This window comes from Ischnura elegans, chromosome 5, assembly GCF_921293095.1.
Source record: "Ischnura elegans chromosome 5, ioIscEleg1.1, whole genome shotgun sequence".
In the NCBI taxonomy this organism is placed as follows: domain Eukaryota; kingdom Metazoa; phylum Arthropoda; class Insecta; order Odonata; family Coenagrionidae; genus Ischnura; species Ischnura elegans.
Genome location: NC_060250.1, coordinates 39,014,716 through 39,042,487, shown reverse-complemented (window position 1 = coordinate 39,042,487; position 27,772 = coordinate 39,014,716). Strand labels below are relative to the sequence as shown.

At 38.4% G+C, this 27,772-nt stretch overlaps 1 protein-coding gene across 1 annotated transcript in view; it reads right to left on the bottom strand.

Moving 5' to 3' along the window:
- The window catches only part of LOC124159670, a 309,866-nt gene that overhangs the window by 188,959 nt on the left and 93,135 nt on the right, over positions 1-27,772 (bottom strand). The window contains exons 3-5 of the mRNA XM_046535577.1: positions 9,341-9,539; positions 4,514-4,618; positions 3,657-3,773 (exon numbers count right to left, since the gene is read on the bottom strand). Coding sequence (XP_046391533.1) covers positions 3,657-3,773; positions 4,514-4,618; positions 9,341-9,539 — 421 coding nt within the window. The remainder of the gene's footprint in view (positions 1-3,656; positions 3,774-4,513; positions 4,619-9,340; positions 9,540-27,772) is intronic.

Below are 27,772 nucleotides of genomic sequence, written 5' to 3'. Positions count from 1 at the left end.
TAACCAGATTCAAAACAAAGGAAACGAGCAAAGTTATATTCATTCAAAGAGAAATGGTTTGTAACTCCTGATGTCTGAGAGGTTAAGAATAATTATAATTTCAAATCAGTCATTTTATTGTTAATGGAGTATACAAATGCCGGACGAATTTTTCCCGTTTAATTGAATGAGTATAAAATTATGGCATTAACCAGCTTGTGCCGAATTGATCCGTCAAACTAAATATCATTTTAAAAAATTCCGTTTCATTTAAGCTAGGTGAGATCATCGATTTCGAAATTTGACGTCATTTCATAAAATTAAAACTCGAATTCCTGAATACCGAATAAAAGCAGTATCCTTGAGATTTATTTATTTCCGTGATCCTCACGAGTCTGACATTTATCTTCAGTACCATTGCTTGGAAAAGAAACCCTCTCAATAAGTATATGAATCATAAACCACAGTTACTTTCGCGATTACATCATAAATGAGGTTGCTCTTTCCTTTTGTCCTTACTGTATCCACTGAGTGCTTCGGTGAATGCAAAATATCCCCCTCTGCTTCTGGTTAAGACGCAACGGGGGAGAACGAAAAAAGAAAGAAATAATGTTCGTGACCCGTGACTTTGGGGTAAAAAAGGAACACTTGACATAATATAAGACTGATGACATTTGACTGCGCAATGAAGGATATTATGAGCAGAATACCCACTTTTGCGAGTCATCCTCATGAACATATAAGCACCATGAGTAGGTGCCGTTACGTCGCCAACGTTTGAGAAGTATGTGGTAAGAAGTCTATTTTTATTGCACAAAAATGAATGACGTGACAGTGGTATAACTTATTCGCGACTTCATTAGGTGAAGCAGGGACAATTTTTTGCGATCTGATACATAAGTAGGAACTTTGAGGGAATAATAAATTAGATCCTCCGATACTGAGGAAAAGAGAGGAATAAAATACAATGGCTCACGGTATAAGCAATAAATATGCTGTCTAATGCAAATATCCACGCGTGTAGTCCAAATTTAATTCTACAGTCTCAGGAAATACAACTCTGAGCGCTCAAAGGTACGCAGGCAGTAGTCTTGGAACATCGCCTACTCAATTTATCAAAAATTTAATTCCAATAGAAAAATATCTCCGATGATTTTAGAGAAACCAGTTGAAATTGCTAGCTCTCGCACCAATGCAACTAGGAATATATTGGCAGGAAAGATTCAGCACTGTAGCTCTTAATAAAACACGTAAGCGAAGGCATTGCAAAATAATTTTTTACCACAAATAACGGTCCGGTATACGATTAGAAACATTTTTATTTCTATTACTCTAATAAAAATATAGCAGGGCCTTTTCACATAGCCAAGTTAGCTCAATGGTTTTGGAAGTTACTTTTTCTTTAGATACTTAAAAAGATCAAAGAGAGTTCGCTTGAAAAACACGACACCCGACAGTAACAAACGTGTACTCCACTTAGCTGTAAAATTAAGCTCGGCAAGAGCGTGATTCACCATCGACAACTTTCGCTGATTGCCACTTTACGTGACTTTTTCAAATAGCCTCCATTAAAAAGGATCCCAAAAACCGTTAAAACATTTCAGCAGCCGCTATGAACAACTGCAGGGTATATTTTTCATACGCCTAATCTCAAGAACTTCCCCCTCGCGGCGAGAAATTAAAACCCTTGCGCGTTCGGAGAACAATGAAAAGGGCAAAACGATACGCTGGGCATCCTGATTATTTTCCCGCGAGAAGGAAAGAGATTGTGGATCTCAGTGAAATTCGGACCGGGCGTAGTAGAGCCACGCGGTCGGAAAATGCTTAATTGCACTCACCATGGGAATTTCTTCCACCCGAGTCGGAAGGGACTCAAAGGAAGCCTGAGAAGTCGAGCGGTATTGCTTCCGCGCAAGTTCCATAACACTGGAGGTATGCGAGACCTTATCGTCGCGAGGCCGTAAACAAAGACAGGGAGCTTCATGCCCTTCCGGATGGACGTTAAAGGAAAAACGTTTCACCGTTCGAGCCGAGAATTACATTGCTTTTCACTACTGAAAGGTTGGCAGTGGGGGCGAATGTGAAATTTTATTCGAAAATTATGATTTGTGAGCAAATTAAGGGTTAATAAAAGTCGGAAGAAGGGGACGACATAGGGGATGCCCCAGTCCGTTCCATTTATGCGTGATTTATAAACGGTTCGCGCGAATTTCAACCAGTTAATAAAATGTACGCAGTGCATCAATGAGAGCAGAGCGATATTCGTGCCCTCAAAATTTTTAGAAGAAAATTTATGATAGTAAGCAATAATATTTAAATATCTTAGTTTTTTCATGTATTGCCATGAGAAAAAATTCCCCTAGACTAGAAATCGAACCACGGACCTTTGGTTTTAAGGGCCAATACGCAGACCACTACGCTATCCGGGCTCCTTAATTCCCATTGCAATTGTACTGACAATGAGCCTAATGGTACTAGATGTTAGGCCCTCGCGGCCTACATAGGATGGCGACGCGAGGGTGAAAGGACTTCCAAGAAGCCACAACTAGAGAGACTCAAACCTGCGCTAAAGCCGCGCAAAGCGGTATACGTAATATTTCAAATCCTGCCGCATGTACTTGAAATATTCATAAATTTCCATGAGAACAAATTCCCCTGGACTGGATATCGAAACACGGACGTTTGCCTTTCCAAAATAAAGGTCGGTTGTTCCAAAAGACCGTGAAAAGGGAAAGCCAAAGGTCCGTGGTTCGATTCCCGGTCCAAAGGAATTTTTTCTCATGGCAATTCATGAATATTTCACCGCCGTTCACGCGGAAGGATTTGAAATTTTACACATCCTAGATTTCTTAATGAATTCTTCATTACCTATTCGGCAATAGATACTACCGAGTAGAAATGAGAGTCCAATTAAATGGCATGAAAAATTCAACGTTCAAAGTTTACAAGATGCAATGAATGATCCTCAGTCGCTAAAAAATCGGAGTTTCATAGGAGATACCACCTGGTCTTTGGGACTGAGGAATATGCGCAAGGTGACCGAGTTAAGAAATGTTAAGAAAGTCACAAAAGATGTTAGACGATAAAGCCACGCAGTTCTTTTGTCATGCATATGCTAACTGTTTCTATGAGAAAATATCAACAAAGCGAGGGAGAAAGAAGTCTTTTAGAAAGCATCCTCCGAATCTAGGACCTAATGAAAGTGGAGCGGTCCTCACGAAAAATGAAAAAATAAAAAAAATGCACCAGGTCGAACTTCGTTTTGCGCTCGATAGGGAACTCGCAAAAGAGAACTTTGAAAAATTTGCATTTTTTTTAAACTAGTAAAACCTGGGTCTCCGAAGCCTGCATGTTAAGATCGCTCATGATAGAGTGACCGAGCTTGATCATATGATGCATTTAAAGAACATGCCTGTTTTACCATCCAATTTATAAATACTAGGATAGAGTCATTATCGACGAGAGACGATTATGGCCTCCAACTATTGGTATTTTCACTTAAATTAAAAAAATATATTTTGGGAGTAGGTACTTTTATAATCAGCTAATCGAAAGCTCTGAAGCAGAGTTTACATTTAAATACAATAAAATGAGCACGATCCTCGCAAATTTAAGTCATAACAATGTCTCCGAGGGGCCTTTAGTGAACAACAGAAAAAAATAGTTCTTTCACTTACCCTGACAAGCGAATCCATCTCCTGTGTATCCAGGGAAACAGGTGCACTGAAAACTCCCCAATGTGTTTGTACAATGGGCGAAAACGTCGCAAGGGCGATACTTGCACTCGTTCTCGTCTGGAAAGGAAAAGATGAAATATGAGAGTGGGTTTTGCGCACGTGAAGGATAAGATTAATTCAACTGGGCCATTTTACATATTTGGACTGCATGAGTGTCACTGAGGTATTCACAATATTGATTTCAACTTTGGATGAGGCGTCCACGATGACGCGGCATAGAAATATCGCTCATTGAAATGAACGATAATGGGGAAATTTATGTCAAAAATACGACAGAACACATCGAGACTTGGCCTATTAAAAAAAAAAAACTATGTGTCAGCTCGAAATATTAAAGCTTCGAAGATGACGGTGCACAATGAAATGATTTTAAAAGGTAAAGTGAATATAAATATGGCATAAAAATTCTGAAAGACCACAGTTTGCATTCCGCATTTTTCTGATGCAATATTGAGTCATAAATTACATAAATTCCATTTGATCTATTTTTTCTTCACTCCTATAGATGACCACGATGAATGAGAAACACAAAATCACAGCTATTGTCGTCAAATAGTTCTAACTGTGGACAATGACCATGCAAAGTAAGACTAAATTGATAATATTCACACTTTATTTTTACCTCGACTAACATTTAAAATGTTGCATGTTATATTTCAAGGGATCTTGGAAACATCGGTAAAAGTTGAAATTCTGATGTAAAAATAGCGTTTTAAGTCTTTAAAGCCTTAAATTTTCAGGGTGATGAAATTTTTAGGGGAGGATATTGCGCTGGGATTATTTCCGAATTCACTCACCAGGCACCTCGCAACTGCAGCCACCGAATCCGTCATTACAGTGGCACTGCGAGTCGAGACAGACACCGTTCTGGCATTCAAGTCCTTTCTCGCTCTTGCAGTCAGCTGTGGAGGAGGAAAAAACAGAAATTAGAACTTAAATTGAACAAACTACCTCGAAAGAAAGGGCTTAGCCAGAAAACAACTCTGAGGAGGGTTTTCATCTTTGTTGATTGAATGTTTTTTTCTGCCAAGATCACACATTCCACATGCATCCATCTTAACATAAGCATAACGTTAAATAACATAAATTATTTCATGATAATTACAAAATAATTTTGTTTACTAATTTTGAATAAAAAAACATAATATATGGGTATCAAAAAATGGTTTAAAAGGCACAAACAACTCGATTCAAATATGAAAATTGTAGCTGTGAAAATGACACGGACCACATAAACGTTCACCGATTAAAAAAGTGAAATCACGAATCAAATATTATTCGTGTTTTCCAGCGTTAAGTAGAAATCCAAAACAAAACAATGCCAAATAATGGTGAGCGATGGGCAAGACTACAGTGGGTTCCGGCATATAAAAGGAACTGCTTTCCAAACAAAACTAAATTCGAAGAAGCAGGGAATCACTGATATTTTGGGAGAAACATAAATGCTTTTCAAAACTGTATTGAGCATTTGATTAGTTTCAATGGCTGCTTATAAAAATACTATTAGATACCTGGATCTTATTGCATTCTTGGATAATTTTTTCGATATGATAATGCCAAATTTCTACCATCTATCAAACACTAAAGCGTAACTAGTCAAAGAAAAATGTTTGCTGTGCGTGGCATAAGGTGGGATTAATTAAAACGATATATGAAACAAGCATTTAGGTATAATGCAGCTTTAATTAAAAGCTCAGGTCGGCAAGAAATGATTGCTGTATCATCTAGCACGTTGATTCACAGGCGTCTTTCTCAACATAACCTTCAAGCAAGAGTTACAAAGTAGGAATAAATCAATTGTTAACGGTCCGTGGAATACGAGTGCAACTTCATATACTGGTCCATGAAGTTCCGTATGAGCGCCTCATCCTTGGGAAAACCCTTGGCAAAGAATGGTCCGGCAACTGCATTCCTTGTCCTTGAACGAAAGCGAAGGCCGGATCAAGTTCGTAAGGAATCCCGCAACCAAAAGCGGAAGTACATCGTTACGTACTGTAATAGAGGGTTTCATAGCGTGTTAAGAAATATGACCACAGATCTGTTGGATAATCAGTATTTCATCTTCCTAAAATATGATATCATTCCATCAGTCACCCAACCCGAGGGTTGATTTTGCTGGGTGGTGGTAGAGCTCACTCCGGATTAAGCCACGGGTGTCTATTTCTCATATTCACGGTAGGAAAGCCAGTTTCATTGGTTACTAAAAAGAAAGGCCTCATAGTCGGTCTTCTATCGCAGCAAGGATTTTTGTACGGGGGTGTCCTAATGTTTCTCCCAGAATTTCAACATGGGACCCTTTCATAAGTACCTAAGCGCTCCATCTAAGAGGTTATCACGCATCCCAAGATAAAAATGTAACCACGTGTTATACTTCCGAGAGAATGCGTTGAAACGGAAAGCCACAAATACCTCCTCTTCACCAATTGGATAAAAAAAGGTGAACGTGTGTAAATGAGTAATAGTGACTGAGGCGAATTACTGGATGAGAAAGGAATGACGGATATCACGATGTCAGCTTTCATGAAATTGAAAAGCTGTGTACAAAGTACTAAGTACCTTCTGAAGCATTATCAAGTAGTACCAAAATCAACACAATGAGAATGGCCGAATTATAGTGTCTCTTAAGGTTATTTTCAGTGATTTATTTTTGGGTTCTAGATGGATCAAAACAGCGAAACATGTCCAAAATATTTCAATCATTATTATACTATATTATTGTAAAGCCTCCGACGTCCGAAAAATGTCCACGCCAAGCTAGGCTATTTTATTATAGCTATGGGTGATTAATAAAATTACTTTCACTTTCCGGCGAACCAAGAATAATATCCAATTTTAACATGTTTAGGACCAGTGCGTTGTTTTGAATCTGCGTCAGTGAGACTGTGGGAATTCGCACAATCATTTAAGCCGTAAGTATTTCTTTTGGTAAATAATACTTCGGGAACCAAAATCACGCCGTGGTTTCACAAAAAAATAGAAAATATCAAATATGACAACCGGCGGGTAAAGATTTTCCAAAATTTATTTCAAACAATGCTGTTATCGAAAGAGCTCAACATTTTAGGCGTAACATGAACGACTTCAAAACATAAGCACACTCTGGCTCTCTTATGTTTTTTTTTCAAAGAAAGGGAGCACTATTAAAAAATTTCCTCGTAACTTACAGGACCTTGCGGGATAGGAAGATATTATATTCTTTATTTGCTCAGACTGACTATGTGAAATTACAACCTTCACGACTGAGAACAGATGTTCGCCCCCATAAACCTAAAAATAAGCAGCGCAAGGTTTCTGAAAATATTGAAGGCCGAGCAATAATCTCCAACTCTCGAGGAAAAAAAAGCTTTTCTGTGCTCCTTGAGCCCTGTAATTACATCAAGACGAGTACAATGACGGGGAAGACTAATGGACTCCCAGACCCACAATCACGATGGGCCGCAGAGGAGCCGACCTTATGGGCTTTACGAGAAAGTGAAGCGGATTCATCAGATCGCCTTTCCCAAACTTCCTCTCTACCTTGCCGGCTACTCCAACTTCTCCTTACCATTATTATGACTGCCCCATTTATTTGCAACGATATTACTCGAGAGATTTAGGTAATGCCAGAGCCTGATGCCCATAACTTTAAAATGTTTTGGCATTGAGGGAAATGAGGAGCCAAAGCGAGTACATGGGTTTTGGGCAAGGTAACTCAGCTATTCGTTTACCATTCTTAGAGGAAATCGGGTGCCCATGTATCCTTCTATAGCATGTACCTAATAAGGTTCGGGAGTATGTATTTGCCTGTTTATCTTGCAAAATCATAGATTCGCCTTGCTACTCAAGCACACAGAAAAATACCAGGGAACTTGAATACTTGTCTGAGTACTTTAATACTTGTATTTGAGTACAATGGCCATACTTCTAGCATATGATCGGCTTCTAATGGCAGATGAGAGCAGTTGAGAATCAGCCTTACTTAAATTGAAAAATATGTTCCCTGGGTATCAAAATTTCAAAACAATCACTTCGATCACGCAGTATCTCACGTATTAGATGTGTTGTAAGGGTAAAATTGGGTTCCAGCATCAAAACTATGACATTAGGAGCTTGCCTCGGGCCACTGACGTCATACGCCGCATTAGTCGTGGTATGAATAAGCATCAAGCTGATGACCATGTCATTAATGGGCTCCTCAGGTGAAAATATAAGCAGCACTTTATACACACAGCAGGCATATTTTGTAAAGGGGGATATCATTTCACGTATACGGTCCAAGGATGAAAACAACTGGTAGTGAAGGTTTCTCGGGTGATACACCGGGTAATCTCCTCCATGGCTGCCGACGTTTCGGGGTACGAGTCGCACTCCATCCTCAGGGCTGAATGTGGGGCCTATGTCTGAGTCCGTTCGAAATTTCTCGTATGCGAATACACTCGCACGACTGATCTCGTAGTTTGGAAATATTTTTTTCACATAGCGTACGTAACTTCGATATCCATGCACTTTTCTGCACCTCGGAAATTGAAATATACCATTCGGCCATTTAAAACAATCCAAAATTTAATTTTATGAAGCTATTTTTGATGCGAAGACGTCGTTCTCTCTATAAAAAAATAAAATGAAATGTACCAATTAAATATTTTGCCCGTGACGAGATGAAAAAGACGACCGTTTCGCCGTTCTCATAGTTGTTCGCGTGTTCTTCTTCACTCTTTCGACCGTAGAGGCCAAATATTTACGTTTAAACAATGGTTAATGATTCATTGTTGTAATCGAGTAAACAATGAGTGAAATTGGGCTACGGTATACTTTTATCGAATCTGCTATTATCGTCCAATCGATCGATCGTCTTTTATCGTCCAAGATGGCTGCCTGACCGTGAAAGTTACCACTCCGAAATCAAGTTATGTATAGTGTTATTTTTATTTTTATTGTCATCGTAGCGTTTCCGCCCACCCCTACGTTTGTTCACAACATGAAAAAGTGATAAATCCAAAATTTGGTGATGATTGGACGATAATAGCGGATTTGATAAAAGTATACTGTCACCTGAAATTGTGTATGACACGACCCTATGGAGCTTCCGCAGAATTTCATACAAATGCTTAATATTCAGGGTTATACCCTTTTTGCGACGATGGTAGTGTGTTTACTCGCACATTGAAAAAGGTTTTCACTGGGTTTGAGCGAGGGAGGGAATTTTCGTACGTACGAGCTCACTCCCCCGGCTCAAGCATACCAAATTCACTTGTCGGTCGAGAAAAGACCACGTGACCCCTCAGTTTTCACTTACTCGCAAGCGAGTGAAAACTAAGGCATAGGCTCCCTGAGAATGTAAGGGATGAATTACGATTCGTACCTGAAAGATCGTAGCCATGAAGAGGATTACTCGGAGGAGTACCCCAGCAGCCCTTACTACTAGCATAAGTACGCCAGGAAATCATGAGATTTTTTTCACGAAAATAACTTATATCGCGCAGAAAATTTCTCGGGTTTTACACCGGAGGAAACCTTTCTGCACCTGATACGCCGGGAAAACCTAATATCATACAACTTATATCGTCTTCCCGCAATAAGCCCAGTTTAGAGCAACTATTGAAAGTTTCCAGACGATTCAAGAAAACCTGTAGAGATCCACTCACATGTGCACTTCAGTTTGTCAGAGCGCTCGTCTGATCCTAGGTAACAGTCCGAAGTCCCGTCGCATAGCTTAGACAGTTCGTATAATTGGAGGACGTCCGTGGATTCGTTCAATTGGCAGCCGAAGTATCCATCTTCCAGGTTAAGGAAGAAGATCTCCCGCCTCGGTCTAGGGCTCAATTGTGCCTCCGACGGCCTCGCCTGCAACAAAAGAGAAAAAACACATAAACAACTATTACTTCACTAAAACTAACATTTACTAGTATTCAGAATTTACAGATACAAGTACATAGTATATTCAAGTAGGTAGATGCATAAAATTTTCCAACGAATGAGAAGTCCAAAAACACATAATAATCTAAAAGAATTACTCATTGATTCAATCAAAGTTAGGCTTTGATACGTGAGGGTAGAGCTCAGAAAACACTAAGGAAGAGGCATGTAAAATACCAGTCATAAGAAATAAAGATGGATAGAAAAAATGAATAGTAAATTTGAAGAATGAAACATTGTGGAAACAATGAATAAGGACTTAATAAATGAGTACCACAGGCTATGTCTTTCAACGATAATACCTTTTATTAATCACCGTCGTTGACCTATAGATCCCCTCTAACATAACCTATGGGTTACCGTCAGATAAACATGCACGATTTTAATTTTTTGGTAAGCGTGAAATCAAACTTGGTCAATGAAGTTGACTACAGTGCGTTACCTCCAATTATGCGTGCATTCATAATCTCACTCGCTTATTAATTCTGTAATGCTGTCCTTCTAACTTCCTCGATAAACGTGAGAAAGAGACTCCGGTTCCTCGGCCAACCATCAGGCTGCCGCATTTAAAACAGACCATTGAACTTCCAGATAATTGTTTCCTTTAATTAACTGGACTCCCTTAATTACCCTGCACCTGAAGACCTGCTACAATAGCTGTCACTACTTGCTTCTTGATGTGTTTCTTCCATGTTTTCGCAAAACAAAACAGGTTGTAACGATTAATTAAAACGTTTTTGTGAGAGAATTTAAAGGACAAAACACCAAATCAAATTCCAAATTGCGCACGAATTGTTTTCAAAAGTAGAAAAAAATAGTTTCCTCTTGTCTTTTTCTGGTTCACGGTGGAAATTTAGTACTGTAAATTATCTCCTTAGTGATGCTAATTAATGGCGTACATTAACATCAGTGTGCGTAAAAAATCATAGCGTTGTGTCTTGCGTATAGGCTTCTAACTGCCGAGGTTATTTGTGAACTTATACTCAAAGGCTATTGTGAATGCCAAAACTATCAATGCAAATGCAGCGCTAATGGTTTGGATGCGTATGACAATTTAGGTAAACTTCACACAAGCACCCATTGGCAGGATAACGGCTACAGTCTTATGATTGGACAGTTTTTAAGTTGAGCAGCGAGGATGACCTGCAACAATCCTATCTGTGACCAGCCGCTAGTGGTTTAATGTCGACATATCCTCCGTGGTCATTTTATGACGCAATAACAGCATAATTTTCATACGATGATCACCTCAATGGTGTGCCAATATGCAGCTGCTAAATCTTGGTCACACAAACCACACGCAGCTGATCTTGAAAGCGACCAGAATGCATTCTTTTTCCTCAGTATTTATGTATCACTTTTCTTGAAAATGATGGAAATATTATTGTAAATTCTAAAAAATAATTATGAAATCTCTACCTTCATTTAGCTTCATAACCTGACAAAATCATCCAGTGTTACCGCAAAAGCTTGGAATCCATTATCGAAGTGAATATTTGCTGACTTAAACGATTCAGCGTTCCTCCGACACCGAATGACACCGAGAGGCGACATTCTTTTCGAAGATGTGTCGAAAATACTAACTTTTGTTTTTTTATAACAGGTTATTCACATAGTTTTTAATAATATTTTATGTATATATTTTAATTAAAGCTTCTTTCCCTATGTATTTGTAAGGGAGATCGCTAGACTATCTACATTTTTATGGCCTAAGGCTATTTTCATCTGAATCCATCTGAGACTAATACTTGATAGTCCTGAATAGAGGAATTCCCGGAGAAACCGTGGGTGGACGAAGGGAAAGAAGTACCGCAACCCTCCCATGGCCACTGTGTGTGAAAATCTCACGCCGTTGAACCTTGATTAGACACCTGGCTACTCTCATCCTCACCCCCTCCCCCGGCCTTGAGAGGGAAGTATATATAAAAGACGCAGATATAATAATATATTCACAGCGAAAAAAAATCATAATAAATCCTAATTATTAAATTAATTACCGATATATCATAGGCAGTTATTTTTTCGCGTTAGGAGCAGGAATAAGTGAAACGTTGAATATTCCGAGGGGAATGCAAAGAAAGAAATATATTTCGTATCGTAAAATAAATTACAGCATTGAAAAGAGCAAAGTGTTAAGTGTGGAATTACAAAGAAGTTTAACGAACGGAAGATGAACCCAGTTTTTAATGCAATGCTTACTGAAATAGGCCTCCACAATACATCTAGTTTCGAGGTATTTTCATAAGAATTATTGTGGATAGGTAAAAGACACTCTTAAAAGTTTTTCTGGTCCTTGCAGTACTCTCCATTTAAATTCCTATGGCAAGCGTTAAATGAATCTTCAGTCAGATTTTACTTAGGATAGGTTAAAGATAATAATAAAGATAAATTTCGAGCAATATTTCACGTAAGATACATGTAAAAATCATTATGATTTTCTAAAAAGATCTGCAATCGGCAGTTATTTACAACGGTTATATGGAAAGATGCTTATTTTTTATTCACAATTTCCATTCAGTTAAAAAAATGGAATTTCTGCTCCAAGACCGCCAACATATTCGTTAACGAACCCATAGATACTATCACGACATAAAATGATATTTCTCAAGTCCTTCCTCAATAATGCGGAAGACGTGGTAAGCTAAGGAGGCACCCCTAGGGTGCAATTTCAATCGACGGCTATTAATAACCACTGAACTCATTGATGCAAGTGACGCTTCAAAGACTCCATCCTAAAGGGAGAAGAAATGCTTTGACCACCGCGACATCCGGGCACCTTAATCCCCGATCGCGCACATCCTCCTTTTGTGATTCACGCGCCACCCCAGAGGTGGCTCACCTGCCACCGGAAGTGACGGAAGGCGGAAGCGGCGACGCTCCGCGGGGGCGGAAGAAATAGAGGGAGCGGTAAATGGCGAGGGAGGTGACCGTCCGTCGTCTGAGATTGCCTCTTCCTATTAATCCTCACGTAATTAGCAGCGCCCCACGTTAATGAATACTATTCATTTAACCTTAATTTAACGCTGAGAACGATGAGGATGGGAAAAAGATACATACAGCAGCTCAATGGAAAAAAATCAGCAGCAAAAAGTCTCATTTTCAAATTTCAAACCAGAAATTCTATATCTTGTTTTTGCAGTCAAAGACGAACTTTAAAGACGGATGAAATGCGTTTATCTACTCAATTTAAAATCAAAATGCCAATAATGTGGGTTGGTAATTTTCTCATGAATATGCTTCACGACTAAATGAGCGGAATGAGGCGCCTGGGGTAATTACCTAAGCAATAATTTCGACCACAAAATTTTGGCAATTATCTGATGGTGAAAAAAAATGAATTTCGATTCAATTTTAGTTCTAACAGCTCGAAAAGTTCTATTAATGGAAGGAAGGTTCCATTAGTGCACTGGAAACGATTTCCAGTTTCAATTAGTTACAGGGATAATGATCATGGCTAAAAATCAAGTTTACACTTTAATACTGTTGCAATTTCAGGGTACGATGAATTTTACCGAATCATAGTTTACGAGGTTTTTTTTTGCTTAATAAAACGCCACTCTAAAATAACATCGAGTCGATGGACTAAGGTTGGGGAGGAAAAGAGGTATCATAATTTCCATGGCTGACAACTCTGAAAACAAGGAAAAGTAGCCCGAAAAATCTTTAAAGGATGTTACATTCGGAAAGAAGGTATATTTTGAAAGGATACCCTTGACAAATTCGATACTAGTGTCTTGAATTCAAGGCAACGTTTCCAGATGTTTGTTTTTTTGGCCAACCATTTCCCTCAGCATTCGCTACTATATCAAGTGATTTTTTTATATTGGGTGTAAAAAACAATTATGGAGACAGGCCATTATTTTCTTTACATTTTGAGTCCTTCTGAGCCATATTTGGCTCATCAGGAGGTTCTATGCCTTATTGTGTAAGTATGTCTTCAGCAGGAAGAAGTTGTAATTTCCCTATGATTTTATGATCTCACCTATCTCGTTTTCTGCAAATATTTACTGTTCTTAACCGCTTTTCTGCACCCATTATCACAAAACATTTTCTTTGTCTAGTTAATTGCTTTTATATACTTTTTAGCATTGAGTGTGTGTCGCAAGAATTTCGGAGGAGGATGGAAGTTTGAATGCCTAATTTCGTATGCTCACGACGGCTTTGCCCACATTGCCCCCATGCCTTCCTCTTAACCCTTAACATGAATGTTGCTTCCAGTAATTATGCTTTTAGAGTACCCAGTTAAGTAAAAATAAAGCATGAAGAGGAGAGGTTAAGATGCTTGCGTGAATCACACAAAAAATATTTTCCCAAGACAATGAATGAAATCACTTCGAGCGTGGTAAACAAAGATTTTAACTTCCTACATGAGGGATAAGGAACAAGTTAAAAGCGAGGGCGGAAGTGCCCGAGTATATTCCTCCAGTAAAGAGTTTGCTGATTAATTAGAAGCCATCGCTCCTTCATTACATTACCTCTCTGGCCTACGTTTCCCACCTCACTTCAAATCATACTCCCATAACGCGCTCAACAACAGGTGTTCTCCCGAGGGCGGAATAATCCTTTCCCAGTTTTTCGAGCAAAAAAGGTGTGATATCCCTATAATTTTGGCAGGAGTGTTATTAAAGCTAGGAGGATATGGTTTGATTCGTGTTTTTTCCCTTATTTATTATTTGGGGGTAACTTTTAATTTTTTATTTGTTTCCATTAGAATTATTGGAGGTGTTCTAGTTAGTTTAATCTGTTTACGTCAAGTTGATTTAAAGTCTTTAATTGCTTATTCTTCCGTTGCTCATATAGGAATTGTAATTGGTGGTTTAATGACAATAAGTTATTGGGGAGTAAGTGGTTCATATACCTTAATGATTGCACATGGTCTTTGTTCTTCTGGTATGTTTTGTTTAGCTAATATTTCTTATGAACGTGTTGATAGACGAAGACTATTTTTAAATAAGGGTTTAATAAATCTTACGCCTAGAATAACTCTTTGGTGATTTTTATTAAGATCTTCTAATATAGCCGCTCCTCCTACATTAAATTTACTTGGAGAAATTATGCATATTGAATGTGTATATTGACAATGATGAGCACAGAAGAGCGTTCTAACAATGGAATTAAAAAATTACTGCCATTGAGGTCTTCAAATAAGGATTGAGGTAAATAATGCAAGTTTCGTCAACAACGAGGAGTCAAAATGAGGAGAAAATGAAGAGTCAGCATAAACTACGGATGAACAAGAGAGGTGAGGATTGAAGTACGAGCGTACTTGAAATTAACAGAATTAATCTGGTGTAATTTATCTTGATGGAAATTTTTGCGCATCATAATGACCTTCTTTTTTCTTTTCGTTCTTTTCCGGTGTACCCCGCGTAAAACTTTTTACATTTCCAGACGCTTCGTGACACCCGGAGGTCATTGCCTCCCAGAATGTGGCCAGCAACGGCGAATAAACGTCGGGAAACATACCTAAAACCTTCGCGGGGTGCACTAAAAAAAACTATAGACCGGTAAAAATAAAAAATGAAATGTGTTTAAAAATAGAGCAGTTGAGAACCTTTTTTTTATGAACCATGCTCGTCAAAATCATGGCTCTTCGCTATTTTTGAAATATTTTGCGCGGAAAAATTACCAGTATTTTCACTTTTTGATATGATCTACGTTCAAGGTTTAGAAAACAATCGAACTAAAATATTATTCATACCCATCCGTATGATCAGAGTGAATTTACATTATTGGATTCGTATCTGAAATATGAATTGTGAGCGATGCTTTCGAAATTCCCTCTGAACTCAAATTACTAGTGGCAGGTAGTTTTTATTGCTATCATAAGTTAATAACATGTGAGAGGCCTTTTTATTTCTTACCGGCGATGATTCTTCACTAATAATTATTCAATAATTCATTTCATAATTCTAAAAAAATACTAATTTTTACAGTAAATTAATATTACATTATTTTCTCAAAACCTCCAAGAAATGTTATTCCTATCTGCGCCCAGTCAAAGAACTCTCTAACAAACTCTTTAATTCCCATATCGAAAGGTAAACGCAATAAATAAATGAATAATACCGGTCATTTTATAAGAGGACGATGACAAGTAGAAATTCGTGGGCACAAAACGATTCAATGAGTTAATAGAGCGTAGCGCGCCATTGGCGGAAGAGATTCCGTAAAGAATGAACGGATAGACAACCTGCTATCAACACTATGAATATTTTATAGCAGGAAACAACGGTGATCGGCTGGCGAAGTAACAATGAATCGGTGCCTGAGGTCGGAAAGACTCGGGACAGAGATAAAAATCTGGAAGAATCAGGAAGGAAGGAGCGTGGAAATGAACTCGATTGCAACGACCGCGAGAAGAAAGAAATCAGTGCATGGATCGATGATCACTCCGATCGAATAAAACTTCTGGAACACGTGTTGGACGACTCGCAAAGAACGGAATGATCGTGGGCGATACGACGATTCAGAGAACGTCGAGTGATGGCTGTAACTGAAAGCTCGTCGAGTACTTGCATTCGGATCACGTGGGGCGGTGATTAAACCATAGAAAGGGTTGGCGGCAGCTCTCAATTGCAGCAACGATAGCTTGGGTGACAGAAACATACCGCGCGAGGTCGTAACATCAACTCATTGCCACTCAAAGTTAATAAGCTTCGCAGAAGAGGATTAAGTATGGACATGTCTTCCGTGGTATCATTGCCAAGAGGTAAAATCTAATATCCACTGCGAAAACGAATGTGTATATTGACAATGATGAGCACAGAAGAGCGTTCTAACAATGGGATTGAGAAATTACTGCCACTGAGGTCTTCAAAACTTAGGTAGAAGTCTTCCGGGTTAAAAATATTTGGGTAGCTCTTCTTGAAAATTTATCGGAGATAATATCGATCAGTTCTAAAATAGCATTCAAACTTGATTTTACTGCTAGCCAACGAAAGTTGACAGAAAGAAGGAAAAAACTAAAAATTAGGGCAATCTGACGATAGACTGATTTATCAGAGAGGTTAATATCACTTTAATACATCTACAAAACCCCTTAGCCTGGAATCCCTTGTCCAATACAACTGAAAATATCATGGTATTACAATAGCAATCTATTTTTAAGACCTTTTAATTTTTCAGTAAACTTTATTTGATGATTTTCATCAATAATTTATTGCTCTACTTTGTCATATTCTCCTTTCAATGCTATGGAAATTAAAAATACTAAAGGAGAGTCTAAGATGACAAATGAACATGTAAAAACGCAGACGGCATGGAAAGGGAGAACTGGATGGAGCAAGCCTAGACGAATCTTAAAATCCCGCGAGACAATTATTGACGACCAATGAACGTCAGCATACTAAATACAGAAAGGAAACAGTACCTATAAGGATTGCTTAGGATGGCCATATTAAGGAGTACCAACAGAGTTTTATGGAGAATGTATAGGGGCTAGAAATCACCTGTGCTTCGGTCATAATTCGAAGAGCGCAAATTCTCTCGTGCTGTGATTTTTCAAGCCCTCGCCACGCCATCGAGTACCGCACGGAGCAACGGCGTTGCTGTGGCCAGTCATCGACACGGGCGGCCGTCGGTGGCCTTTGAAGTGTGAAGGGGGAGGGAACGAAATCTCCTCATCGGTTTTGCATACGGATCGGACGGCTATCGATTACGACATACACACACGCGCGCGTTACCGGAGATCAAGCCCCGTAGCGAATGCATGCGGAGACCCACACGTACATATCCTCTCGCTCAAGGACAGCAAGGGTGCAATCATAGAAGACGACGGCAATGAGCGGCCCCCACACCAGAAACGGGTAAAAGTGCCCACAAAGGGTGACTGGGCCCAGTTTTATTCCCGTTTCGATATTTGCAATCACTTACGCGTTGAAAAAAATGAAAAATTAATAGTTACCTTTCATAGAGCTTTCTGATAGAATTCTAAAATGTTAAGCCATGAGAATCTAATGCATGGAACTATTTTATCTACGGTTTTAGCATACTTTATTTCTAAATAAAAAAACTGAATGCCATTTGCAAATTATTACCAGCTGATGCAATAGTATACATCTTTTGGCTAGCCTAGGCGTCCACACGATGTTTTTGGCTATCTTTTGTCCGTCTGTACAGGAGCATAGAGATGGCAACGATCACTCGAAGAAAATAATGAATAAATTGCTAGTCATATTTAAAATTTTGAAAATGTATGATTCCAATTCTAATTTACCAAAAATGTAAGCTTTAATGATACCTCAGTTGAGCCCAATTAAAAATCATACCATTAGGCCATGAAATAATAAATAAACATACTCTGGAATACATTCCGAGCATAAATCATGGCCAAGATAAGTCCTTTAGGCCAAAGAAAGGAACTGGGAGAGTAAATGCAATAATGAAAGTTAATCATATCCAGCAGTTTGGGAGAGTCTTCTGAATAATTAAAACCTCGAAATACGTAGCCTTCTTTATCATACGTGGAAAACAGAGCGGAAAATACTTGAAAAGGAGATCAAAATTTCTCTTTTTCGATACAAAGAGGAATCAAAAAGCATTATATAGACCATTATCCTACGATTTACTATTTAAAGTGGTGCGTCCAGTTCCTCGAGTCTTACGCTGTACTCGGAATCGAAAACAAGATACAGAATGAATAGAATATAGTATGGAGAAATCACTTCCAAACTACTGGATATAATTAACTTTCATGATTACATTTTCTCTCCCAGCTATTTTTTATTCCAACCCAAGGCTCTGAGTCGGCCGAGTACCTTTCATTAATCACAAAAAAGAGGGTAATTGATAGATTTCCGGGAAATGTATAATTAATCATCATTCCAATAGATGAGGAACAGAGGGAGAGTAGCCTTAAATCGCAGATGCTGTGAGTTTACAAGGAAGCCACACAAGATAAAAATGAAACAATCTCAAAAGCCGGCCCTCAAACTGGTTTTTTTAGCCTGCTCTACCAAATGGCATGTCTCATGGTTGCTCGTCTCGGATTACGACTGTAAGTCAGTCAAAAATAACGCGCAGAGTGCAAGGCCCCAGGGCGAAGGAGAATGTTGATGATCGGACAACGGGAAAGGCGGCTGCACCTTGCGACCATGATGAAGACTTTTCCCACCGTCGAGGACTCTTGCGACATTTCTGTGATGTCATAACGTGAAAGGCTTAAATTTTTTTCTTTTCAACTTCTTGATAGAGAGGCAAAAAAAAAATGCATCAGAATAATCAGAACTGACATTACGTGGAAAATAAGATTCTGAAAGACAAATTGGCTTATGCACCGGCTCTCTTCCTCAACATCATCTTCCTAATCTCTGGTCCCCCAAGGAACGTACATAATTTCCTCGAAATGCACTCATGAACTCAGATCAAAGATAACACTTTTATCCTTTAAAAATCTCGTGTACAAGTGTTAAGTAAAGACGCATTTCTCTATCTTAATCGCGGTTCATGCCTCACTTTTCAATTGAGGACGCATTAAGAATTTTGTAAGCGGCGTCTCTCAACCAAGAGGAATTCGATCAATATCTCAGGAACTGCGATTTCGCGGAAGTATTTTCGAAAGATACGATACTACATGAAAATACTGGCTAAACTACGTTTTGGCATAGGTTTTTTTCGCCTACACACAGGACAATACCTCAAGGTCCTTTATCCTGATACTTGATTCTAATTACTGGAATGTTACGTGAAGATTCAGCATGGTTTGAGTTTGGTCGGTTTAGTTCTACATCACTGGGATAGCAAGTTCTCAGTTGCGGCAAGTATATATAGCCCTCGATAGAGCTGTTTGGGATCACGAATGGTGCAATAAATTGGGGCATACTAGGGGACGAAAAGAAGGATGCTGGCCCAGTGGATAGAAAGTTGGGCTGCTAGGCGATGGTTTTCGGTTCAAATCCCACGTGAGGGCATCCAACACCCCACAGAAAAATTCTCAGTGCCAGGGGGTCCAGGGAAAAATTGGCAACCTATCTCACTCGGAATCTTAAATTTACCGGCCTATAGCCTAGTTCACGGTGAACTCTACCCTCACCTATGTACATCATACGTACGTATTGCTTCAATGTGTGTGGTAAGAGCTAATCCTAGGCATATTTTCTGCGAATGTGCCATTTTGGTAGAATCTAAAGCGATTAGCGAGTAGCGCAATGCATATATATTACGCAAAAACTACACCCTAACAAACATTCTAGGTGCAGCTTTCTGTGCATAATGGTTACACACAGATGGTATGGGTTAATAAAAGGCGAAGTGAAGAAGAGCAGACATTCGAAATTGCGTCAGAGTGCCTAAAATGTCGCCCGGGCCTCTTCTCAACTTTCACTAAAATGAAGAGAGAGGAGATGAACATTCACGTCCGCGACAAGGAGATTCGACGGGTTCCTTTGAGTTGCCCTTCGCTCATCTCAGCTAAGGGCATCGCTCGATGATGCCGAGTCACACTATCAAGATCCGACTGGGAAGCTTCATTTTTCTTCCCAAGCAATGTTTAGACGCAAACAATATAGATTGCATAGTTTGATCCCTTTTTTCAGAGAACTAACGGTTTTATACATCGTAAAATTAAAAATAAAATTAATGACAGAAGTAAAAAGAGTGTGATTGTCATTGATTGAAGAGAAATAAACATTTAATTTGGAAGACTTTAAAACATAAAAGTAGCTTCACATGCAACGAAAATAAAATGCCGGAATAACGAAAAATGAGAGTACAAAATAAAAATGAACCTCCAGGCGATTCGCAATCTCTTTTTGCTGCGTGAGGAAAGAAGAAGAGAAGAAAAAACTACGTAAAGAGAACAGGATGGCAATCAAAAGGTGGGACGAAGTTAAACCGAAGATGAGAGCCAGCTTAAATATACGAATGGATTCGAGAATGGCGAGAACTGATGAAGAGATTTTTAAACATAAAAGTAGAATCACAAATAGCTAAATTTAGTACCGGAATTACAAAACATGTGAGTTAAAAATAAAAAAGAACCTCAAGGCGACTGGCAATCTCTTATGGCTGCGTGGGGAAATAAGAAAGGCAGAAAAAAACTATGTAGAAAGCACAGGAGGGCAATGAAAAGGAGGGACGAAAGTAAATCGAAGACGAGCGCCTGCTTAAATGAACGAATAGATATGAGAATGGCGAGAATGAATAAATAAATTTTTTTAAACATATAAGTGGCCTCAAAAATAGTGAAATTGATAAATGGAGCTTCACAAAATGAGAAATTGATAAAAGTAATCTCACAAAATAATTAAAATAAGTTACCGAATCACGAAAAAAATGAGTTAACCCTTTGAATGTCAACCGATTTTCTAGGTATTATGCTAAAGGTTCCGAGGCATTTTTGCTGATTTTGCAGTAGGTTAGGGAAAAAAATTAGGTCTCGAAAACAAGTAAAGGTATGTGTTCAAAAACTTTAGGAAATCTTTATTATATGTGGTTTCACCTTTTTATTATATTATTTGACGAATTTTTGGTAATATGAGTTAATTTTTATAATTTAAAGAAAATAGTTAATGTTAAAATAAAATGAATATTGACAAATGTATGATTAGTAAATAATCAGCATCTAAGAGTGACATTGCATGCGGAGCGCGATAGGGCACTCTTAAGGGTTAAAAATCAAAAGTGAACTTCGAGGCAATTCGCTATCTCTTTTGGCTGCGTGGAGAGAGAGGAAAAGCTGAAAAAAGCTTTGTAGAAGGCAATCAAAAGGAGGGACGAAAGTAAATCGAAGACGAGAGCCTGCTTAAATATACGAATGGATATGAGAACGACTTTAACGGGCGCCCCGCGAGCCCCATGGCCTGAAGGGAGAGTGGACCGAAGAGATGGATGGACGACGTTGAGGACGTTCAACCGTGAGGAGCGGGAAAGCATTTAACGGGAGGAGAGGAATGCCTCAATTACTTACCCCACGATGCGCGGTTATTCATCAAAAGGCAGGAGATTGAATCGCCACTCAGACAAAGGGCACTCATTTAACCGTCCGGAGATTAGACGGGCTGTGACGTACAACAAAAAAGTACGATTATGCGATCGGGAAATGAGTCTGTGATGAAATAATATCTATCAAAGCTTTCAGCCTTTGCCACTACCTGCGCTCTGTTCCGGCGAGGAAGGGATTCCCTGATGTTTTGTGCCAGGAACCATCCCCAGTTCATCGTCCAAGTAATCGAGGACCAGCTTACCACAGTGAATAATAATTGAAAAACTAAATTTGGCCATGGTATCATTTCAATTTCGTTCACATGTCTTAGGCTTTATAGAAATTTACTTTGAACATGTGGATTTTTATTTATAACTCAATTCATATCAGAGGACCCGATAAAATTTCAATATAAATTTAAAATTGACTGAGCGCGGATGAAAATTGACCTTTAAATGACAAATGAGTTGAGCTTAAAAAGGGTAACAAACTGAACTGCATGATTTACGCGAGATGAAAGTCAACAATGAGTGACTGGTATCCAATATCATTCATAAAATGCTGCTGGTAAAGAGTCTAAAGTTTGCTACAAAGGAAAGCAAGATTTGATCATGACTAATGTAATACGCAGAGATAATTGTAGAAAATTTTAAAGTATGACTAAAAACCTTGAAATACACGTTACACTACAGCGTTTGACGTAAATATTCAAACGCGTTTCGCAAAATTTCTTCAAATAATAGAGTGGAGGTGAGATAAGAAGGATTGGTATACGGACTACTTTCAGTCGGCAATAATTGGCATCATGCCGGTAAAAAAATGGGACGAATCAAAAAATGAGAATAACGGAATTTCGACGTGAAACTATCCGCGACTTGACTGCGAAAGAGCAACTCGACGAGAAAATCTCTGTCCGATTACGGCAAGACAAATAAATACGCCGAAAGAAAGGCTGGGAGGACACGACACTCGCGTCGGATCAAAAGGCAGGGCTGAGTTACGGCAAATTATCGATTTGATATACATTAAAAAAAGTAGAGTGATGCAACCATTTCGCCATTCCGAAAATTTGGAAATGAAGGCACGTCGGAAAGTGTGACGGAATTCTCATTCCCTAATTGGTCACATTGACATGAGAGCTCGAAGATTTGTAAATTTTTATTCTTCCTTATTTTATTTACCGTCTAATTCACGTCGAAATCTCTACCTTACTTTTTTTTCCAGAAAATCAATTACAGCCACATAGTAAAAAAAATTTTATGCCACAGAAGATACGTGGTATGCACACCAATTTATAGAAATGAATATACGTGGAATTTAATAAGACAGATAAGGATCGCAGTATCACGATACTCATAATTTGGATTGTTTCTATTTGATTCATAATTTGATGAGACACTCTATGGATAGAATACTTTATCTAAGGTTCTGATAACGTTGCCATAAATGGCACAGATAATACCAATGCATTTTTCCCAAACAAATTTTATATTAGAAATGTCTCACTTTGTCTCGTACAAAAATAATCATTTTACAGCCAAAGAAAATATATATATATGGAACTAAAGAAGGCATTCCATTCCAAAACCTCTGCAACTCTCCCAGATGAAAATGCGTTTCTGTAAATAGTAACGCAAAGTTCAGTAACTGCGGTAAGTTACAGTGTTTATTTATTATTTTAGGTATTTAGCCTAGCAAACGAATGGCAATTTTTTGTGATAACTTTAAAGAACCAATTCATTGACATTTTCAAGTATTTAAAAACGATATAAGAGAATTTCGAAGGAAATAATGTTGCGATAAAAAAGTGAACCGTTTTAAATCACTGTTATAATATACACGGAGTATTCTTGTTGCTTCCCGTAAATGATACTACAAGGGATAGGATAAGATTTATATTAACATTTTTTCAATGACACAATTTATTGAGGATGTTCTCGGACAATCAGGGTTTCATCAAAATCTTTAAAACAGAAAGTGTTGTAAATGAAGGGTTCAGAAAATATATCATCACAAAATGATGCGTATGCTATTACTGGTTATTTGCATCTCTCCATTCCAATTCCTTAACAAATAACGTTTTTTTCGAGAATACATAGTCTTTCTGAGAGCTGCCATTATAATTTTCCAGATCCATTAAAAAGTTTGTCCTCGGAAGGAATAAACTTTCCAATGATCTCCCATTCCATTAGCATTTTGGAAAAGCAGGTGCATGAAAAATGTGTCGAATGAAATTGACCGAGATGGCATACGACGCGTGTAATTTGTGATTTTACGGTGGCGTCCATATATGTTCAGAGTTATGGCCAGCTCTCTTTCCAATGACGTGACTTTAGTGCAGCAAACGCCTGGAGCCGGACTGTATATCTCTTATTAGAAATTGTACTGATCTACAAGTGCAAATCTTGGTCGACGTAATTAAATCTCCGAAATTAATAAAAGCGCCCACGATATGCCCTTTCAAAAAACTGAATGACAACCAAATTATCAGAATCAAATTTGCATCAATATAAGAATATAACATTGGGCCCACGCTATAGAAAGTTGCTGTCGCTTAGTTTTGACGAGCCTATATACTTGTTATGTATTCTATAGTATACGCGATCTTGAAAATGGCGCATTGTACGTCGAAAATAATAGACAGCAATAAAAAGAACAGGTAAGGTGAGCCCTACGGCCACATATATTTTCTGTTTCAGCAATAAATAGCGGTGGAACCGTACTTTACTATGTTCACTACGAGTAAACATGATTTGCTCCATCAAGTAACGTTGAAATTAGATGATTTGGTCCCATTCCCTCCTCTGCTAATGATGCTTAAAGATACTTCAACCATTAGTAACTACCTTTTACTGACAGAAATAAAATACGATAGTGATTGATTTTTTTCCGACTAAACTCTCGTAAACTGGAATACCTACACACTGGAGCCAAATTGATACAGAGTAGCTGTGTCCTCTCGAACATTTCCAGAAAGTGATTCTGTCCTCCGCCCACTTCGCTCACTGTCGAGAGAGGAATGGCATGACGGGAAGGGGAGGAGGAAGCATTGACGTATGAGGAGACCTGCCTTCCTCCATGCCTTCCTTCCTTCTTCCATCGAGCCGTATTTGGAAGCGTCGACTCTCTCTCTATCTCTCCTTGGCAATAGTCTGAACAAGGGGAGCGGGAAGGGAGAATGGAAAGGCTGAAGATTCCAATAGGGAAATGAGTGAAATGGGAAATTTAAATCATTAACACACGCTCAAACAAAAAACAATTGTTCAAAAATATTACCATAGCCTTCAGTTCCATTTTTCAGAAGGTATACGGTAAATACAAGAATATTTACGTATAACCGATATGAAATGATAGGAGAATAATTAAGCTGAGACATAATTAGTTTTAGTGGAATTACACGATGAAATGAAAATCCAAATGCCAATTAAACTTGGAAAAACACTTCAGTGGAAATATTTATTTTTCCGAATTGAATTGGCAATCATATTTTTCTATTCCGGGACATTTTCCGTGAAAAAAGGTTGGAATTTGGGTAATTTGGTAACGCAAACAAGCAGTTATTTGTTCAACACGGTTGGTTTGAATAAGTAAGGTAGAGTCAACTCGGATTATGAACCAAGAGATGGAACTTCACGCGTTATAGTTAGAAGGCACGTTTCTTTCCTTCGGCCGCCTCGTATAACGAGAGACTCGTTAAGGGGTGTTCAAAGGCTTCATTGAATTTCAACCCGAAACCTTTCTATCTAAAATACGTGAGTAGTTATGCAGGATGTATAAGTATACCTACTATCATTTAACTACACCATTTTCACGAAATAAATGAAGAAAATAAAATAACTATTTCTAATCCAATAGAATAGTTTAATGAATAATTATTGTACTGGCGATTTCAATGATATAAAAATATTTCGATTGGCATGCATAATCATTATGGATAAAAAAACTCAATACTACCATGTATTTAGGCAGGAGATATCCTCTCCACGCAGCAACTATATCGCAATATCTTTTTGGCGTTGAAAGCAGCTCATAGCTAAACGGAAACATCTTTACCGCAAGTTGCATTACGCAAGTCGTCTTGTGAAATCTCTTTTTACCTCATGTCATCCTACGCACTTCACGTTACGGCACCCCGCACTATTATGTTCAAATCGTAATTTACTCTGAAAATTAGCGGATAAATGCTGCGACGAAACGTGATATTCAGGAGTATAACTTGTTGGCAAATCGAACGCAGTATGCCGACCCGATTTTATATGAATAGCTAGACAGCGTTGTTAAATTTAGATCCTGTGCCCATGAGGCATTCTCAATCGTTCTGGGCTTAAATCATGTACCTAAACAGGCGCACCACTAAGTGTACTCAGCATTTCGTAAAGAAACTGTTGTCATTAAAATCAACGAATACGGTGGGAAACCCAAGAAGATGCTGTCAATCACTCAGCATTTGGTTTCTATATCGGCTCAGACCAATAACGTCACAAGCTTTATGCCTAGCATTCTCTTTTCAAGAATTAATCCTTTTTGCAACGAGAAAAAATATAAAATTCTTTCCCTTCATTCCAACTCGAAAATGATACATTTATTTCTTATAATGCTCTCCCAGCATGCACTGGAAAGCTCGACACTAAATTTCACGTTGCTCCTTGGATACGATGCTACCGTACGCATATAAGGTCCCAGTTAAAATCAACATTAAAAGGCTCTTATGAAAAGACCAATATTGTGCCTTAGCATCGCTTTCATCGTTTCATTACCAAAGTATCTGAGAAATACAAGGCAACGTAGGTGAAAAAAGAAGTAACATAATACAAAGCGAATGTCACACGATAAAAAGATACGCTCAGATATCATCTTGAAAGCCATCCACATGGCTGAATTGATTTATATCAATCGAAAGTTTGCGTCACGGGCAGTACGGATCGAAAGAAGAGAAAGGCGAAATCAAGATTTTCTTTCGGTACTCCTGGCTTGGATTCAATCAAGGTGACCTAAATTCTTCACGTGTGATGCTCATCGCACTCGTCCGAGACACACGACTCAAAAGTGTTATGCCTCACATTGGTACACTATGAATATGCACCACCGTGGGTAAATTAACATGACTGATAACCTTTCAACAGTAGGAAATTCCAGAGCAAAGAAAGTGAGGCTTAACATATATGCAAATTGCTTAAATGAGATACTAGAAAAAATTATCTAACATGGTGAGATTATCCCGGAGGAAAACGGACAAAGACATAATTATTACGGGAGATTATGAACATGCCTTTGGTGCAGGAGACTAACGGGAAGAATTTAATTGCCATACCATTATATGAAAGAGTTATAAGAGTTTAAATGAAAGTTTCGAATGAAATATTCGGATGTTGAGAGCAGATTTTATGTTGCAAGTAGATAGACCTTAAAGAGGAGGATGAGTAAAGACTAGTACAAGAGGTTGAAATGGAGGAGACAAGAGAAATTATGATGAATGAAAATGAGACCAAATTGGGATGATCTAGATACAAAGGTCGAGGGGAGAAATACATTAAAATTGTATGAAAAAGTAACACATGGTATATTTACGAAAAAAGGAGGAGATTAGTATTTGCTAAAAGTCCTAATGCTATCGTTAGATGGCCTGGCAAAATTTCAAAAACTTGGTTTTCCAAAGCTTAGGATGAATACAGTGAAATTGTGCATAAAATGGCATGGCTTACGCACTATCTGCTCGTCTTTTACACATACATAGATTTTAACCACTGAAACGTCAAAAAATAGCCTCCACCCTGAACTGGGCACAACAATTGTCGTGAAAACATAAAAAAAATGGAGATTTCAATGCTTGAAAAGTGCAGAAATTTATGAGATAAAACTTAAGGGAAACTTAGGAAGGAACGGAAAGAAATGGTTTAGATGACAATGAATGGACTTAATAAAAGGAAAGAAAATTGTTGCGGAGAATTTACGCTGAGTTTCATATAAAACTGCCCAACCGCTACACATAAAACTATCCACTTCCAATTCGTATAAAATCTCACTTAACTAGTATAATAATAAACGACCTCAAAAGTCAGTCAAAAAATGCACATTTGTTACAACTCAAGACAAAGACAACGGAAAAACCAACGCAACACAGCAAGGTTTGCATACATTCATCTTATATGTGGCACAAACGTCACATTTGCCCTCAACTTTGTCGAAAATAAAATCGGAAAATCATATCCACCCGGAACTGGTCGCAACAGTGGCAGTG